Source organism: Mustela lutreola, chromosome 1 (genome assembly GCF_030435805.1).
Source record: "Mustela lutreola isolate mMusLut2 chromosome 1, mMusLut2.pri, whole genome shotgun sequence".
NCBI classification, from domain to species: domain Eukaryota; kingdom Metazoa; phylum Chordata; class Mammalia; order Carnivora; family Mustelidae; genus Mustela; species Mustela lutreola.
In genome coordinates this window covers 213691889-213711940 of record NC_081290.1, presented here as the reverse complement: position 1 = coordinate 213711940, position 20052 = coordinate 213691889, and the positions used below count along the sequence as shown (strand labels likewise).

General features: G+C 38.6%; 1 protein-coding gene across 2 annotated transcripts in view; it reads right to left on the bottom strand.

Moving 5' to 3' along the window:
• Positions 1 to 1110: 1110 nt before the first annotated feature.
• SLC36A4 (solute carrier family 36 member 4) overlaps positions 1111 to 20052 on the bottom strand; it is a 54849-nt gene continuing 35907 nt past the window's right edge. For both annotated transcript variants that reach the window (XM_059186725.1, XM_059186735.1), the window contains 3 exons: positions 18532 to 18701; positions 9646 to 9815; positions 1111 to 5318 (listed from right to left, as the gene is read on the bottom strand). In XM_059186725.1, coding sequence (XP_059042708.1) covers positions 5011 to 5318; positions 9646 to 9815; positions 18532 to 18701 — 648 coding nt within the window. In that variant the 3' untranslated portion in view covers positions 1111 to 5010. The remainder of the gene's footprint in view (positions 5319 to 9645; positions 9816 to 18531; positions 18702 to 20052) is intronic.

Sequence of the window (20052 nt, the reverse complement as noted above, 5' to 3'; positions counted from 1 at the left end):
CTATACCGAGTTCTAGCCCTTCTCTACTGGTTTATTGTCTTTGTCTTTCCATTTCTTCTATTGCTTGCTAAAAGCATGTACCCCTATGGCTTTTTAATTTTATTCCCCTTTATTTCTCTCACAGTCCTCCCTTTACTATTCATATAATAAATACAGTAAATACTATTCATATTCAAATAGTAAAACCCTTGTGGTTTTTTTGTTTGTTTGTTTTCCAGTTTATTTGAGAGAGAGCACACACAGGAGTGTGTAAGGGGCAGAGGGAGAGAATCCTGAAGCAGACTCCCTCCTGAGCACGAAGCCTGACGCAGAGCTCCATCTCACCATCCAGGAGATCATGGCCTGAGCTGAAACCAAGAGTCAGATGCTCAACTGACTGAGGCATCCAGATTGTCCAAAACCCATCTTTTTCCTAACACTGTGGTTCCACTTTCTGTGTACCTTGTATCAGTTCAAAAGTATTATTTTTATGGAGCTGCAATCAAAAATTAATTTTATGTATTTCTTCCCAAATTATTAACCTTTAGCATAACAACAATGTAATTAATATGATCTTCACTATATTCTAGGTTACTGTGTCACAACTTATTTCCTTATTGTTGAACATTTAGGTTGTTTCCAACTTTTCACTACTAAAATGTTGCCGATGCACCTTTGGGCAAAGAGTGTTTCTCTTCTCAGGAACTATGATATGCCCTTAGGCTAGGTTCACAAGAGAAGGATTATTGATATAAAGGTACAAATCTTTATGATCTTTGATTTGGTGAGTTGGCATAACACAAGCAAAATGTATCAAAGTGTAACTGATACATATTCTTGACCTGAAGAGTGTGGTAAATTAAATCACAGACGTAACATCTGCAGACTGCCTGCTCATTCTGCATTTACTCCATAGGAAGATCAGGTCACGGTTTTGATTATGTCCCTTCATTTTTAATCAACCTCTCCTCTTAAATCTTAGGGGCTGATGATATCAACTTCGAAGGCTGAAGATCACATGACAAAGAACCACATAGACTGATTAAGATGAGAATATACAGTGCCATTTTCAGCTTATGACATTTGTCAATATCATTTAATTTTGAGAAGACAAATTCATTTTAAAAAGCATTTGCAAGCAAAATAATTATATTTTATTGAAAATTCAGAAGAGTTACAGTACTTTAAGATGGTTTTTTTCCATAGTGTAAAGAAAAATAACTTAAAAAGAATTGACTCAAGTACAATGATTTTTAGTTTTCAAACTCACAAAATCATTTTGAAAAACACAAAAATCCACAGCTTAATTTATTCACGGTATAAGCATTTACTTTCCTAACTGTTATCAATAAAACGCTAATGTAATCATTTTGGGAGTGATCTTTCAACAATCATCTTTCGGTCCCAGTTTAAATGGTATGTTAATATTAGTATCTAATTCACATGGATTACTGGTGTGTGTGTGTGTGTGTGTGTGTGTGTGTGTGTGTGTATGCACACGTAAGAACTAGCTAATTTTAATACGGCATTTCAAGAATGAGAATAAGTCGTCATTTCATTTATCATAGAGTAATAGCATTTCCAGTCATTTCTTAAGCATGTTTTCTCATCTCCTAGGCGAAAACCAACCACTTTTATTAAGGAGAGGTTAGCCAAGTAAGCACTAGGGGCATAAATAAGATTATCCATAATACTTCCAAAGTCTTAACTATTATAGTCAGCCATTTAATGTCAGGAAGGTTCTCGTTACACCTTTTAGATCAAAGTTCTCAGATTTTCTTAGGAAGGGGGAACCTAGTACAGCTGAAATGAACAAAACACACTCATTTAAAGAAAAACAAAATTCATTTTACATGATCAATGGTCTGTATATTTACCAAATCGTACTCCTCAACAGAAAATACCCATTGGGCCACCTGTCTGCCGCAGCAAGATGTGGCCCCAATGCAGAACTTTAATTCACTGTCCCATTAATATTTTTATAGTGCTTTGCAGGTAGACAGCTTTCCTGTAACTATTCTGAAAATACTGAATGAAATTCGGCTCTGTTAGGAAATTTACAACATGTACATTGCATAAAATGCTTATAAAAACATTCAGTGCGTTGCCTAGATGAGAGGCAAAAATGGTTTTAAGAAAGGAGAATCCAGCAAGGAGAGAATTAAAACATCATGTGGCACTGGCTGATCCCATATACTATTTTTAGTCGATAACATCATACAAATTGGTCTTTCACCAAGGAAAAACCCTAGTTCTTATTTAATTGTGGAGAGATCTGACCAGGTGGGGAAAAGAAGATCCTCTGATAAAAAAAAAAATCCGAGAACCAGTGTTTTGACAAGTTGACTCAAACTGGTGACACGGTTTTGAAGGTCAGGGACTAATGATAACTGACTTAGGACAAAGGTCAGCAGAGGTCAGCAAAGGTCAATGAAGCTTTCCTTTCCTTCCCCCATGTCAGTGGTAGAAAAGGCTCTCAGGCACCCAATCCGCTTTCAAAGAAGAGGGCTCTTCATGGTGCCAGATGAAATGTGGCAGTCGTCCGAGCCATAATGTAACAGACCAAGATACCAGACACAAAATTTCACGGGTGCAATTGTTCTCATTTTCCAGGCCCCGAAATAAAAGCAACAGCTGGCCCCATCAAAATATCTTCTCCCAAAATCTTTAAAAAAAACGTTGTGACTCATTAAAACTAAATTTTTCAGAGGAAAAATATTGCCACTGATTTTTTCCCAAATAAAATACATCATCAAAAACTCTTAAGTAAGGGCGCATTTATGCTTTATACCTAAACAGTTTCTTGTTAAGGATTAAGATTAGTCTCTACCGGTTTTAGCCCCTGCTTTCACCATTTCCACTTTTCTCTGATATTTAAAGTGTCGATGAATAAGGGGACTAAGTACTGGCTGTGTATGCAGCACCCGCTGCGTAAGGAAGCCTGGCTGACAGTGCACTCAATGTTTCGTTCATGCTCAATCTCGAATTTATTTATTGCTATGATCAACTACTCAGAATTTATTGAATTTGATGAATTAATAAGGAAAATAAACAGGTCAAAGTATAAAAATAAAATTTCACGCATAGACTAGAAATATCTGAGGACAGCTGACAAAATAATAGTGCTTTCTATTAAACAATGATTTTCAAGTCATTTTATACCAAGTTATACATTTTTTAAAAAACCCTAATTTATTCTTAGAAACACGGTTATATAACAGTTTCAATGATGATTACTCTTCCTATAACTTCTTCCACATTCTCTCAGTATGACTAAAAGCTCAATAGAACAGATTTGATATAAAAGTATCACAAACAATTATTGGTGACATCTAATGTAAATGTTTAAAAAAAGTTTGATTCTTATGAATTTGTACAAAAATAAAGCTTCTGATATTTTGTTAGAATTGTATTTGATGACTCATTAATGATGCAAAGCAAAAATTACTTAAACTAAGTTAACATTTACATATAAAAATATAGAATACATACACTACACTGATCTTGATGATATATTACAAATAAGAGTCCCATCAGCCTGATTAAAAAGTTCAACATGTTTGAAAGTATGAGTTTTTTAAAAAGTCAAGATTCTTCATGTTTTAAAAGTAAAATTTTTTCATTTTTCAAGTCAACTGAGACTGTTTTGATTAATAACCGGGATTGACAAATCTGGGGTAATAAAAGGCATTTCTTTTGAAGAAACCTGGAGTGTCTCAAGATTTAGCAATCTATCACTACCTTGATTTTTCCTCAGCATACATTTCTTTATAGTTTTTTTTTATTCTGCCCATTCAGATCAGTAAAAGGCTATAACAAAGCAAGCCACAGGGCTGGAAGGAATACACAAATCCTGTATTTTGTCAGATAGCTATGTTCTGCTATTGAGAAAGACGGTGCATACAAAACCCAAAGAGGGAGGAACTAATACGGAGAGTCCAAGCCAGAGAGTACTGTGTACCTTCTACTAGCCAGCAGTTAAACCAGCATGTAGTTTCTCTTTAAAAAACAAAACAAACAAAAGAAAACTTCCTTCTCTTGTTGGGGTTTATATGGCTGTAACACAGGTTTTCTAGAGTTCTCTGATCTTTATGGTCAGGTCACACAGAGTACAAAGATCCCTGGTTTTCCGAGTAGTAAAATATAACTAAATAGATGCAACACTAACAGCTAAACTGGACCTCATTTGTTCTTTTTCCTGGATGTGATGTGAAAAACAAAAAATCCTAGACTGGGGATCAAAAGATCACGTTCTCTTGCTTGACCTCAAAGCTGAGTGGTCTTGACCAAGTTACTTGAACCTTTCTGGGCGTGAATTTCCTTAGATAAGAAATAAGGGAATTATGCTGGATAACCCTTAAAGTCTCTTCCACATCTGACTGAGACACAGAGTCGGGACCCCACACAGTGCCTCAAGAGTTTTCGTTGTGCAGATCAACGACCATCAGAGAATCACGCAGCATAATTCCGGTTGTAGAGACTTCTGATGCTTACATTAGGGTTAATGAAGTTTCCATCCTTCCAGGGACAAATCATAAGTATTTGGCTCTCTAGTAAAAACGTGATTAAGACATTTTTACATTATACACAAAGTACACTTTGATATTCACCGAGATAGTGAGAAGACTGTTAACTAGGTCCTTCTTTGATTCTCTTATTGTTAGATCCCTGTTCCCTCCTCAGCTGGGTGGGGAAAGAGGAGCATGGGTCAAAAAGAGAATCTTGGTTAGAGTATTTCTGATTGAATGAAGAACAGTGGAAGTCTTTTTATTCTTTAATTTTTCTACATTTTAATTTTTAAAAATTTCAAAACTAAATATTTTGAAATTATTGCAAATACTTAAAACCAATAATCTGTCATGATTTACCACTATCAGTAAAGAACTCTAGTTTACTACTAAAATGCCATTATTGTACCAAAAGAAAAGAAAATTTGGTTCTATTTATAAGCTCACTGCAATGTATTCTACTAGTTCTTATTTGTATCATTTCCGGAGTCAAGAGAAAAGAAGACTCACAGTTCTGTTTCCACTATTTCAAACCAGATGTAAAGCATGTTGAATTCAAATTTAGAGAAGGATTTTGTGGCACGCCAGCTGTAACTTTAGGAGTAGGATAAATGATTTCTTCAACAGTTACATATGTACCTAAGAAGAAACCAACAACTCCAGTGAACGCTATGGAAATATTTTTCAGGATCATCCATATATTGTAGTGTTCCTTAGAAAATGTAAGAATTTCAACCAGAGGTGGTAGAATCAGGGCCAATGTGCTGCTGCTCACGGCTCCAACAAAGGAAATCACAATGTCCAAACGAGGAATCAGAATCGCTCCAGCACCTAGAAAATGAAAATACATATAATCCTTAATTAAATACCTAATACTTAAGTGAAAACTAAATGCAGACAGTGGGTATGATTACTCTCTTTTATAACTTTTCTGAGTTATTTCCAGATGAAATTAAAAAAAAAAAAAAAAAAGTACCACTACTTCTGACCGATTTTCTTCCAAACTACTGGCAAGCTTTCTGAAAAGCTCTGATCTTATATTTTCTTAGTCCTACTTACCCTTCTCTTGCTGAAGGTATCAACAGAGAGTTTGTGAAAACTAAGACTCAGATTCCTTTCTCCAACATTACCGATCGACTTGCTGAGGGTTTGGAGCAGCCACCAGAAATAACCCTAGAGTCTGCTCATGGGCAAGCTATGCCAGCTATGCACTCGCCCGCCCCCGCCAAACGATGAGGATTCCGTCACCACAGTTCTGGCTTTGGGGACTCCACTGACACGTGCATCGGCTCTCCCTAACTTGTCTCCTAAAGCTATCATCTCCCCTCTGATCTTTTTTATCCCTCTCTTTTTAAGATTTTTATTTATTTTTAGAGAGAGAGAGAGAGAGAGAGAGAGACTGTGAGCATGCGTGTGTGAGCGGGGGAGAGGCAGAGGGAAAGAAAGTCAAGCAGGCTCCCAGATGAGCATGGAGTCCAATGTGGGACTCGATCTCAAGACCCTGAGATCATGACCTGGGCCAAACCAAAATAAAGAGTTGGGCGCTCAACTGACTAAGCCACTCAGGGGCCTTTATTCCTCTCTTTTTATTCCTAAGTTTACATACTTTTGCCTTCCTCATTTCTAGCCTCTTTGTCTCTTGCTGAACTTTCCTGGTGTATATATAATTTAACTTGGGCTCTGGAATGAACTCTTCCATTTCCACTCTTTTATTTTTAGGTTATGGGTTTTTTCCTTCCCCTATTCTTTTTGTGGCCTCAATGCTTTCCAGGAGGGTATGGTATTAATCTGGAACTACTAGGTTTCTTAGAAGTACTTGTTATTTATTTAATTTCTTTTGAAAGCTAAAACGCTAAAAATTATTTTGAAATGATAAACCTAGCCTCACACCTAGAGGACTGAAGTGCAGCAAGCTTTCCTAAATAAGACACTTGACTTTGAAGGAGTTGTAGCTCTAAACTGGAAATGCTTGATAAAGTGGGTTCCCTGTTGAACAGATGCTTGCCACATTCTTGTAACATGTTTCTCCAGGGAACCATAATCGTGACTCCCGAACAAAAATAGGACCTTTCAAATTTCATGGACAACATCCATTTCTGAGAGGCCACCGTATAGCAAGTCAATTCCTGTGAGTCTGACCCATCTTCCCAAGCTTTTGAGTCCTACTAAGAAGACAGTTTGAAAGGATGATTCAAATGCTAACTGGAGAACAGGTATAAGGAATATAACGCAGGCTGATGAACTCAAAACTCTAAACAGCAGTACTACCAACTTGCACTCAGTGTTTGGAGAGGACTGTGGAACGCCTGAAGATACCCAAGCTTCACATCCAGCTGGGCCTCTGCTCTCACTGCCAGCGTCACACAGCCTGCTCTGTGGACACGATGGTCCCACTGGCTGTCCACACAGGCATCCATCAGGAGCCTGCCCCCAAAGCTTATCAAGGGCCCCCAGGGCAGATAAAAAACAGTCTCATCCTGCATGTGGGCTGGCTTTGACTTTAATTGGGAAGCACAAGCTGAAGATTCCAGTGAAGGTCAGCGTCTGGCGATGCGTCCCAGTGAAGCACAAAGGGGATATTCCTTGCTTTGTGTTCTCTTCATCCAAAGCGCGCCGTAACTATAGTTCTCATATACCGCCGAGTAACTTCAACTATTTTTAAAAATTTTTTCAGTGTTCCAAGATTGTTTATGCACCGCACCCAGTGCTCCATGCAATACGTGCCCTCCTTAATACCCACCACCAGGCTCACCAAACACCCTGCCTCTCTCCCCTCAAAAACCCTCAGTTTCTCAGAGTCCACAGTCTCTCATGGCTTGTCTCCCCCTCCAATTTCCCCAACTCACTTCTCTCCATCTCCCAATGTCCTCTGTGTTATTCCTTATGCTCCACAAGTAACTGAAACCATATGATAATTGACTCTCTCTGCTTGACTTATTTCACTCAGCATAATCTCCTCCAGTCCCATCCATGTTGCTACAAAAGTTGGGTATTCATCCTTTCTGATGGAGGCATAATACTCCATAGTGTATATGGACCACATCTTCCTTATCCATTCATCCGCTGAAGGGCATCTTGGCTCTTTCAAAAGTTTGGCACCTGTAGCCATTGCTACTATGGTACAGATGGCCCTTCTTCTCACTACATCTGTATCTCTTGAGTAAATATGCAGTAGTGCAACTGCAGGGTCATAGAGTAGCTCTATTTTTAATTTCTTAAGTATTTTTAAGTAAAAGAGCGAAGTAGGGGGCACCTAGGTGGCTCAGTCATTAAACATCTGCCTTCAACTCAGATCATGGTCCCAGGGTCCTGGGATCAAGCCCCACGTCTGGCCGCCTGCTCGGCAGGAAGCCTGCTTCTCCCTCTCCCAACCCCTGCTTGTGTTCTCTCTCTCACTGTGTCGCTGTCAAATAAATGAATAAAATCTTTAAAAAAAAAAAAAAAAAAAAGAGGGAGAGAAAGAAGCAGCAAAGAAACACTAGCCATTCTGTGTGTCATGAACTCAGCTCCTGAGGAGAGTCCCAGGCTTCTAGGAACAGACTCTTGGTAGCAGATGTGCAGACGGATCACTTCGATATAACAATGGTGGCCAGTGCACAGAAATGGGTGCAGTTACTGAACTATCAGAAGTTATTAAATCCCTGTAACATTTTCTTCAAGCTCCTTCAAGTGAACTTCAGTTACTAATTTTCAAAGGAGACACACTTTCAGAATACAGCAGTCTTACATCTAGGATAAAAGGACTCGTACTGAAATCAGCCTTTTTATTTAGTACGGTTGTCAAAATTCAGTAAAAACAATGTGTAAGAAGTATTTCAAAATGTCGTAAAGTGACTTTTTCCTATTGAATGTTTTCTTAGTCATCAGAGTATGGGCTCATTGACTTCACTCATTATGATTTATCTTATTGTTGCTATAATTCATTTAAATGATTTCTTTGGAAAATAGGTCTCATTTACTTTTCCCAGCTTTTTCTTTAGATCTCGGCATAAGTTCCACCCCAAGCTGCTCACTGAAATTTACAGTTGTCTGTCCCGAATTTCTAACTCTTTCATTCTCTCGCCTTGATTGGGCCAAGGTGGTTACTCGTATCTTCCACAGAAAGCTGACCCATTTCCAGTGGTCCCTGGTATCACTCTAAGTAATCGTCAGTTCAGTCATCTTATACTTGTGGTTATAACAATAACAGTGACAATTATAACTGCTGGCTACCTACTTTGTTAATATTCTTAAACCCTACAAAATATGCCATAAAAGGAAGTCTTTCTTCATTCCACAGTTGAAAAAGGAGGAGCTTACAGATGGTAGGGAACTTGTCTAAAGACACCGGCAGGTAACTGGTAGGTTTAAACTGTCAGGTCAGTGTGGCCCCAAAATGCACCCTATTTCCCACTGAAATAAAATCAAGCTGCTTCTCCACAGGTCGCCATGATTACTGCTCCCTGGTGAGGCATTTTATAATGTGAAACCTTAGGAGGAGATTACACATATTCCTTCAAATAGTAAGTAAAATTAGCCACTGAGATTATTAAAGACCAAAACAAAACAAAATCCATTTCTATAGGTAGTCATGGAGATTTAAGCAGTTAAATATACAAAAGTTAGCAGAAATAAAAAACCTGAGGAAAACTAGAATCAAAGTAAAATGTCTATCAACAATGTAAGAGTCCCTTATATATCTAATTTAAATATACTTATATATTTTTTTAGTTTGTTTTTTTTTAAAGATTTTATTTATTTACTTGAGAGAGAGACAGTGAGAGAGAGCATGAACGAGGAGAAGGTCAGAGAGAGAAGCAGACTCCCCATGGAGCTGGGAGTCCGATGCGGGACTCGATCCCGGGACTCCAGGATCATGACCTGAGCCGAAGGCAGTCGTCCAACCAACTGAGCCACCCAGGCGTCCCAAATATACTTATATTTTTAACCACTGATGCATTTTCAAAATAATAATCTGATTAGTTCTTTTAAATGTAATAAGATCTGCTCTATGTTTTCCTTCTACAGTAGTAGAATAACAGAATTTTAACTCAAAAAGTATCTCAGCTATGTAAACAAAACTGATTTTAAAATATTAAAAAATATACTTTACGTAGCTTCATTATATGACACTCAACAAGAAAAACTGATGATGCTATAAATGTATAGTAATACTTACACGTAATAGCAACCAAGAAGGACCTTATGGCAAATTCACAGATTTGTTTCCATTTAGCATGAAATTTGGATGTGATCATAGGGATGATGATCTCTGCCGGAACGTAGAACTGAATTGAATATGTCACAAAGATGCCAAAGGAATATAGAATTTTTACTGATTGATACAACCTGTTAAAAAAAAATTTCAAAATTCAGTCATTCTTTTTTCCCCAGATTTACTGAGGTACAACAACCAACACCGTTAAACAGGTAAACAGGTACAACATAATATTAAATATACACTGTGACAGGGTTCCCACTATCGAGTTAATAAACACTTCTATCACCTCACATATTTGCTTTTTTTTTCTCTTTTTGGTGAGAACACTTTGATTCTACTCAGTGAATTTCAGTTATATGCTACACTGTTACCAACTGTGGTCACCACGTTATACATCAGATCCTTAGAATTTCTTCATCTAACAACTACAAGTTTGTACCCTTCTAGCAAACTCTCCTCTTTTTCCCCATTCACCAGCCCCCTAGCAACCGTTGGTTGACTCTGTTTATGTGAGAGAGAGATACATATATTTCACATAAAGTCAATGTGAGATCAACTGCATGTGTGTGTGAATCTTTTTTTAACTTCATGGACATGACACAGAGAAAGAGAGAGGGAGAGAAAAAGCACAAGTAGGGGGAGCAGCAGGCAGATGGAGAGGGAGAAGCAGGTTCCCTGCTGAGCAGGGAGGCCGATGTGGGGCTCGATCCCAGAGCCCTAGGGTCATGACCTGAGCTAAAGGCAAATTGCTTAAAAGACTGAGCCACCCAGGTGCCCCACATATTTTTTAATTAATCAATTTTTTAAAAAATGTACTTATTCTAGAGAAAGAAAACATATGTGAGTGAGCAGGGGGAGGGGCTGAGAGAGAGGGAGAGAATCCTCAACCAGAGGCCCCGTTGAGTGCAGATCCGGATGGGGGGCTCGATCCTGGGACTTTGAGATCATGACCTGGGTTGAAATCAAGAGCCAGCCACTTAACCAATTGAGCCACCCAGGCGCCCCATATGTATTTTTTTAGATTCCACTTATGACGAATGCTACACAGTATTTGTCTTTTCTTTCTTTGCCTGGATTATTTCACGTAACATAATGGCTTCCAGGTTCATCTACACTTTTGTCTTTTTAAAAAATATATTTTATTATTTGACAGAGAAAGAAACAGCAACAGAGGGAAAACAAGCAGGCGGAGTGGGGAAGGGGGAAGCAGGCTCCCACTGAGCAGGGAGCCCAATGCAGGGCTCAATCCCAGGACCCTGGGATCATGACCTAAGCTGAAGGCAGATGCTTAATGACTGAGCCACCCAGGCGCCCCTACACTGTGGTCTTGACATGAATCTGGCTTTCTTCTTTTTATCTTTAATGTTAACATAAGTTAAGAAATCCAACACAAACATAGGCCAGTATCTTACTAATTAGATGCTTATTAAAAAAAAAAAGTCAGCGGGTCTCTACAGAATTTCTAGATGACTGGTGGACAGTTCATTCTGACAAGTCCAGAGGGCTTAAATGTGGCAATGCAACGGTTTGGGAATACTGCTGTAAAGATTTCATTTTAGGCTAACCCAGTGTTCTAAAGGCTAGACTGTGTCTCATGAAGAATCAATGTTTTCTCAACTCTCTTTTAAAAACTAGAAATACTATTACGTCTTTGATAACTTACTGATCTATATATAGAAGAAAACTTCACATTGAACTCTGAGTTACAGTTCTCCTTAAAAAACTTGGTAGGTATGTCATTTGTTGCGGAAACACCATCATTCTTAGGTCTAAAAGGAGAGCATTTAAATGGTTCCAACTTAAAGAGTTCTCCAGATTCTATAGGATTTTCACCTATGTTAAAGTTGCATTAGTAGGGAAATAAAGTTTGTTAGTTGGGTTGATGCCCAGTGCTTCAAAACAGCACAGCAACGTTCAGTTTTACAAATATCTTTAGATTTCTACATGGTAGAAAAATCTTGTCAAAATCAGTACCCATGTCTGGATAGAATCTTTGGTTAACTTCCTTTTGTCTGGCTTTTTAAATGTTGATAGTGGCACAGAAAGAAAATGCAGTATCAGAGGACTCAGACTATAGAAACTATTCTCCTGGGTTACAGATAATAAAACTGTTTTGTTTTTTGAAATTTCGAGTATTTTACAACAGTTAAAATAGAAAACCCCAAACAACGGGAGAGAAGACTGAGGAGGGAACACGCCGCAGCATCAGGGGTAGTGGTCAACACCCACGTCCTCTTGAGGCAGAACCTTCCCTGACAGCCCCGTCTTCCCGTGTGACAGTCCTGCTTTCCCACCTGCAAGGCCCATCTATGCCAGGGAAGAGTGTTTCTTAGGAAAAAAAATGCAATCCTTTTAAAGAGAAGTGACATAATCCACTTTTGGTAGAGAAAGGCCTCAACATTTAATTGGACTTTAAGCTTATTTCTGATGTCTTAAGATTTCAAGTAGCGAAGATTATAAATAGTTCTCTAAACCATGGCCACGCGGGAAGGAATTCTGTAAGTGTCTACCTATGATACATGCATTAGAGGAGTGAGTAAGAGAAAGGAAAGAAGTTGAATAGAATCAGATTCAAAAATACTATAAACATAATTACAGAAAGAAGGAACTCCTTAGGGCTAGCAACAATAAAATCTTAATTTTTAAAACGATTTCAGGATATATTTCTCAGCTTGAGGCTTAAAGTTGAAATATAAATGGTCAGGGGGCGCCTGGGTGGCTCAGTGGTTAAAGCCTCTGCCTTTGGCTCAGGTCATGATCCCAGGGTCCTGGGATCGAGTCCCGCATCGGGCTCTCTGCTTCTTGGGGAGCCTGCTTCCTCCTCTCTCTCTGCCTGCCTCTCTGCATACTTGTGATCTCTGTCTGTCAAGTAAATAAATAAAATCTTTAAATATAAATGGTCAGTTATTGCAATGCACAAAACAAGTGAAAGACTCCTGCCTCATATACTGATATGTAACAGCAGATAATTAAATGAATATTCTTATCAGTTTATTATTTGAACATTCCTTTTGTTGTTATTATTTGTTGTTTATTTGTTATTATTTGAACATTCCTAATTATCTTTTAACTTACATGTTTTTCAATATGGTTAACAATATACTTAAAAATACATCATTATGCATGTAGGTATAATTACTTTTCTATTGATTTAAAACAAGTTATACAGACTTAAGAATTTGGTTATTACTAACACAAATCAGTAAGATTAAATAGAATAAATGTGAAATAAAATGGTATGAGACTTTTAAAAGCTAATATACATGCTATTTATCAACAAAGAGTAATAAAGATGTTTAAGAAAAGCATTGCAGTCTATTGAAATCAATTGTTCTATTCTGACTTCTCTGTTTTAAGAATACTAGTTTCATCTATATTTTCAATCACTCTGTTTTTCTCTAATCAGGTTTTCTACAGGTATTATCAACCTTGGTTCTCCTTTTGTTGTGAAGCAGGCATCTATGTACTGTTTTAGAAATGAAGAGTTGAAAGAAGAATCTACCCTATAAACTCTCTCTCCAAAGGATAAAACACCTTCTTAAAGTCACAAGAATTTATTTTGAAGATAGAGAACATAAATAACTTTTAAGTAACATCTAATGCACATTAAAAAGCATTCTAAAAATTACTGCCAAGGGGTTTTGTTTTTTTAAGATTTTATTTATTTATCTGACAGAGAGATAGAGCCAGAGAGCACAAGTGGAGGTGGGTGGGTAGGAGGGGGATGGCAGAGGGGCAGGGAGAAGGCGGCTCCCCGCTGAGCAGGGAGCCCAATGTGGGGCTGGGTCCCGGGACCCGGGGATCATGACCTGAGCTGAAGGCAGACATTTAACCAACTGAGCCACCCAGGCATCTCCTGTACTTTTCTTTTACTATTTTTTAGATTCTATTTATTTATTTACTTTAGGTGGGGAGGGGCAGTGGGCGGGGGAGAGGGAGGGAGCAGACTCCATGCGGAGTACGGAGCTGGACATAGGGCTCAATCTCTTGACCCTGAGATCACGATCTAAGCTGAAATCAAGAGTTAGATGCTTAACCAACCGAGTCACCTAGGCGCTCCCTAATAAAACAATACTTAATCGAAATGTACAGATATGAGGGCCGCCTGGGTGGCTCAGTGGGTTAAGCCGCTGCCTTCGGCTCAGGGTCCTGGATCGAGTCCCGCATCGGGCTCTCTGCTCGGCAGGGAGCCTGCTTCCCTCTCTCTCTCTCTCTCTCTGCCTGCCTCTCCATCTACTTGTGATTTCTCTCTGTCAAATAAATAAATAAAATCTTAAAAAAAAAAAAAGAAATGTACAGATATGAATATCTCACAAAATTTCCCATCTGGGAAGAAAGCTGCTGATTCTCCTCTCAAGGGTGAATACAGCAGCTACTCTTGGAAAGACTGATGACTCAACTTGCCCTCTTAGACCCTTCATGATACTCACGTTAAAAATCTTGAGCTTAGTTCTGTTAAGAAGGAGTCTGTCTGAGGCCTAGCTATAATCCTTACCAAGAAGCTCACCTCATCCTAAGCTGAAAAATACCACCACAAGCGTTATCTAGTATTCACAACTAGACTGACGGCTGTGACCCACTCAACTGGTAGAGCATGTTTGCCGGACTCTACGTCCTGTGAGGAAGAGATTCTCACCTGTTCACCGCTGTCTCTCTAGTGCCTGCAGCAAGCACATGAAAGGCATTCGATAAATATCTGCTAGATGCCTTTCATTCTAAATTTGATTATAAATTATTTGATGTAATAAAGAACAGTCATTCTGAGAGAAGAGTCAGAGGCAGTTTGGCCCAGAATTCCCAGTCACAGGCAACTTTAATACTGGAAGGAGATAATTAAGTCTGTCCTAGAATTTTGAGACCCATTAAAACAAAAGTTTAATGAGAAAAAACAAAGAAACAAACAGAGTTTGTCAGAAAGAGAACAAAGGGAATAGTCCAAGAGATAGGAACCTTATTTTTCCAGTTTCCTTAAATTTATTTCTCTCAACTGCTTTTTTATTGTTTACCTCTTGGCGAGTCTGTTTTGCCCAAATATTTTCATTTTAGGTAACGAGCTCCTCAGAGTTCAACACTCTGCCTGCCTAGTAGGTTCAGCGATTACCTGCCATTACTCAGCTTTATTCGCAGAACGTTCAGGATCCCAGCTCCGGTAAGCTGCAAACGCGGGCTTAGACCTGGGGTTGGTTCTGTTACTTTGGGCGGGGGCGGATGAAGGGCCAGTTCAATTATCTTAATAAATTAAAATGCTACCTTATCCCTTCCCTGTTCTTACATGGTTCCTCTCTATTTTTTTAACTGAATTATTCCTATCCAACACATGCTTCACAAAGAACATCATGTGTGAGAGCAGAAACACCTTTCTGTTTCTTAGCCTTTTTGTGTGTGTGAAAACCTAATACCCTTGATATTTCTTAGAAGTGCTATGTGTGCTGACTAAATGAGTAACATATGAATTCACTCCAGGCCAGTATTTTTCAAACTAACCATGACCCACTAGTGGGTTATGGTATCAACTGAGGGAGTTGTGAAAAGTTTTTTTCTTCATTTTCCCTAAGATACAGACTGGAACAGAGAATACCAGGGGACACTATATGTAGAAAATACGGGTTTTTATTTAACCTTTTACTTATACCCTACTTCAGTGACTTATAGGAGTGTGGGCAGTGGGCACCACAAAAACACATATATACAGACACACACACTCTTATTTCTAGAAGGTTTTAAAACATTTCCCTTTTTTTATTATGGGTTGTAGTTTAAAAAGGTAAAAAGCCACTAACTGGAACCAAGAAGGCATGGAAACTGTGATGGGGAAAAGGCGGAGGGGTATGGAACAGACCTTGTATTTCAGACCGGTAGAAAGTAAGCAACACAACACAACTGAACAAAGGAAATTACAACAAAAGCGAAAGATGTTTGTTCCTAAGATGTCACTCAGCAAGACAGATGCCAGAATAAATACGTTTGCTATCTTAGGTCCTCTTGTGAACTGGTTACACCAGTGTTCATGCTCAATAATCATCCTCCACTCCCACTCCTCCATGCTATTCGTGAAACAGGCTACTTGACAGGTCTAAAGACTCCCAAGAGAATGCTTTTTTTTCCCTCTCGGCTGTTATTTAGGTTCTGTTAGTGGAAGTCCTGGAAAAACGCTGCTACAACATCACTCAACTTGGACCCCTATCAGTGCCCTGGTTCTATTATCAGGTAACAAGGGACATGCTCTTCAACTCAGAATGCTAGGTAGCAAACATTTACCAAGGCCTCTTGAGCGCAGAGCCACGTGCTAGATCACAGAGGTATATCCTACGCCTAGAAGCTGCGGGGTTCCTGTTCTCAAGGTGCTAATGATGCAAATTTACTTATCATCTTTCAAACACACTCTTTGCTTCAAAGTCTAAATGAGACAGACTGAATACTACTACTCATTACTGGTTTGAAAAGATGACACCTCAGTCAATAAACAGTAAATAACTTGGAGCTTCTCTAATCCATACTCGCTTTATCCTGCGCTGCTTTATAACCCAGCCTTTTCTTGTAGGACGACCCCAATGAACTCGGAGAACCTATGTCACAGGGCATTAAGAGCCCTGCACAGCATCCCAGCAGTAGTGGCTGAGAGTGCCCCAGGCTCCGTGACAGCCGTCGGCTTTTATACCCACAATAACCAGCACCCTGCCCCTTCTCTGACTTCCTAGGCCTATTGCCTGAAGCACGGGGAGGGAAAGGAAGAGGGAAAGGAAGAGACATAGCACATCAAGAAAGAAATTTTAGATACAATCCTATGATCATGCCGGTCCAAACTTCTCATTCTACAGAAGACTATCACTGTGAAGAGATGGGCTTCTCCTCCGCAGTATCCCTCAGTCGTGGCTGTTATTTTAACCGGCCCAGATGCACAGACCACAAAGAAATGAACAGCAGGCCACAGATTCAAAGTTATGCTGCCTCTGATTTCATCACGGAAACACATATATCCTAAGGCAGCTAATGTTACATACAAAGTTGTAACGATTCCCACACCTCCCACAAGGAGAAGGAACTAGCCAACACCAGCTTGCTCGCCAAAGAATTATGTATCTTGACTTGCTTTCCATTTTATTCCAGATTTTTGTTTCTTAGGATATGTGTACTATATCCTTTCCTCTAAACGAAAAGCAGGTGGCTAGCTAGGCTTTCTTGAACACAGATGATGATGTAATGGTCCCTTTTCAATGGAGACGTGCAACTAGTTCTGTTCTAAGTGTAACGCCACAGCCAAGAGGGGTAAGGGGAGAGGCAGGAAGGGGATGCAGAAAAGGCAAGGATTACACAGAGCTACTGCCAGGGCATACACGGCTCCCTCAGGACTCAGCTGTGAACACCCAAAGCATTCCCCACTTGTCTCCCCCACACTGCTTCGCCATGCTCTGAACTCTCTGGGGATAGGCACATCTTAACTTGACATGCAATGTAACTCCCCCTTCGGTCCCTGCTCTTTTTAAATACTTCTGTGAGTAAGAGTAGGGAAGAAAGTTCTGAGACTATTTCCACCTATATTTTATATTTGACATTAGAAGTACTTGTCAATTTTATTTATGAAATTGTTCTTCAGATTTATTCTAAATATTATTCTTAGTAGGGAAAAATACTACTTTCTAGACATCATATAGTATTAGAAAAAAATAAAGAACTATGATACCATACTTTTTAGCAGCCTTGATCATCTCTTATATTAATCTGTTTAAGATTCTAGCCTGTATTAAACTATTATAAAAAGAGACATATTTGGAAGAAACACAATTATGTAATCAACTATAATGTAAGTTAATGAAATAAATGCTTAAAGTTACATATCTTGTCTGTGATCATGTCTCTAGTCTGAAACAAAGGTATAACATTTGACACGTTTCCATCATGAAATAAAAATGTGTCACAGCTAAAGTAGAATTATAGTTGAAGAACACACTGCATGTTTGCCCTTTGTGAATCTGGGAACTATTCGAGGTACATTCTATCACAACTGTCTTCCCATATGCATTTGTTCTTACAACATTTTTGACTCCAGTAAAAAGCCGGGCTCAGAGGACTACTGAGTGACGGATAAACGCCCAGCTACCAATAGGAAGCCAGTTAGAACACATAATACTTAAAAACACTGCAGGTTTGACTTCTATCCAAGCAGCTCAAGGAGCAGTGGGGCATTAATTGAATCAGCATTTTAGCATTTATTCTTTGTATTTATCAAAACTAAGGAGTTACTTTCCCTTTTATAAATAAGGAAGCATGTCAACATGGTAATTGCTGCCAATAATCTTTTTAAAATCCCCAGAGACTAAACTCTGGAAGAAGGAAAAACCCCATTACTTCATTTTGTAGAATATGGTTCTAATATTAAGAGAATATTAAGAGGCACCATATTATTTTTTTAGTAATATGTCCCATCTGTGTTCTGAAAGGATCTGGGGTACATACCTATTAAGGCTGACCAGTAAAACAGTGAGGGTCATAAGTGGTGGCTTTTATTATTTTATCAGGAATCCAGGGTGTTGGATTATTTGGCAACAAATACAAGTATTACATTTTTTTATTACAGTGAGTCCACAGTAAAAGAATCCACATTTTACTTTTATATTTTACTCAAATTTGGAATATGTTACAATTTTTCATCTTTTTAAAGAATCCCAAACAAATCTGTAAAATCACAGATGGTCTATTCTGAAGATCATGAAAAAATTCAAGGTTACACAAATAAGAAAGCACAATAAAATTTTTAAATGTTTAAACCATAAATCCAAAAATACACCTTTATCCCCAAATATCGGTAAGCTGTATCTAAGGGCTAACAAACTCGTATCTACCTACCATACATCCTGGGGAAGATTCAAAGTTATGCTGCCTTTGATTTCATCACGGAAACACATATATCCCAAGGTAGCTAAGGTTATATACAAGGTTGTAACGATTCCCATGCCAATATTCAAAGCTTGGGGGAAGCGTTTTGATTCTTTCATTTGATTTTCCAGTGGAAGGACCTAAGAAGAGATGCAGGTAATACAAGTAACTGAAAACAATCTAGTATTCCATCTTACACATATATGTATATTAATCTTTCTAGAGTTTATATGCACATTTTATTTCCTTTAAAATAAGACCTAATTCAATCAGAGAAACTCCATTATCATATAATCTCTCTGATATGAGGAATTTGAGAGGCAGGGTGGGGGTTGTGGGGTGTAGGGAAAGAAAAAATGAAAAAAGATGGGACTGAGGAGAGAGACAAACCGTAAGAGACTCTTAAGCTCAGGAAACAAACTGAGGGTTGCTGGGGGGGGGGGGGCTGGGGTGGCTGGGTGATAGAGACTGGGGAGGGTATGGGCTATGGTGAATGCTGTGAAATGTGTAAGCCTGATGATTCACAGACCTGTACCCCTGAAGCAAATAATACATTATGCGTTAATGAAAAAATAAAAATAAAAAATAAGACATAATTACTGAATATTTTTATTGGTGTTATATATATTTTTACACTACAGATTTTTCAAATCCTTAAAATAAAAACATCTGAAATTAGCTCTTATCAGGCAAACCTGTCAGATTTTTTTTAAAATAAACTTTTTTTGGGGGGAATAATTTTAGATTTACAGAAAAGTTACAAAGATAAACAAAAAACTCTCATACACCCGACCAGTTTGCCCAATTGTTAACATTTTAAACTACCAAAGTACGTTTGTTACCACTAAGAACCAACATGGGTTCATCACTATTAAACTCCACATTTTATTTGCATTTCATCAGCTTTTCTACAATGCCCTTTTTCTGTTCCAAGGTGCCTTCCAGGATGCCACACTGCATTTTGTTACCATAAACCTCCTTGGTCTTCTCTGATCTTTGATGGTTTCACAATCCTTCCTCATTGTTCATTATCTTGACAGTTTGGAGAGCAGTGGTTAGGTGTTTGGTATAATGTCTCTCTGGCAGGGTTTGTCCGATGTTGTCTGATGTCTGCACACTGGGGTTGTAGGTTTTAGAACAAGATACCATAAAGGTGAAATGTCCTTCTTACCACACCTTCTACCAATATGATTTGTCACTGGTGAAACTAACTTTGATCACTTGGTTTAAGGCTGTGTTTGCCAGGTTTCTCTGCTTATAGAGGTCTTCTCTTCTTTCTCATCATATTCTGTTCACTACAAGCCAAGTCACTGAACACAGCCTGTACTCCAGGGACTGGGGAGAGTAAGCCACACCTCCTGAACGGGAAGTGCCTACATAAATTATGTGGGAATCCCCCCATATATGTATTTATTTAACCACCTGTTTATATTAGTATACATTCACGTGTATTTGTTTTATATTGTGGATATGAATCCAAGACACTTATTC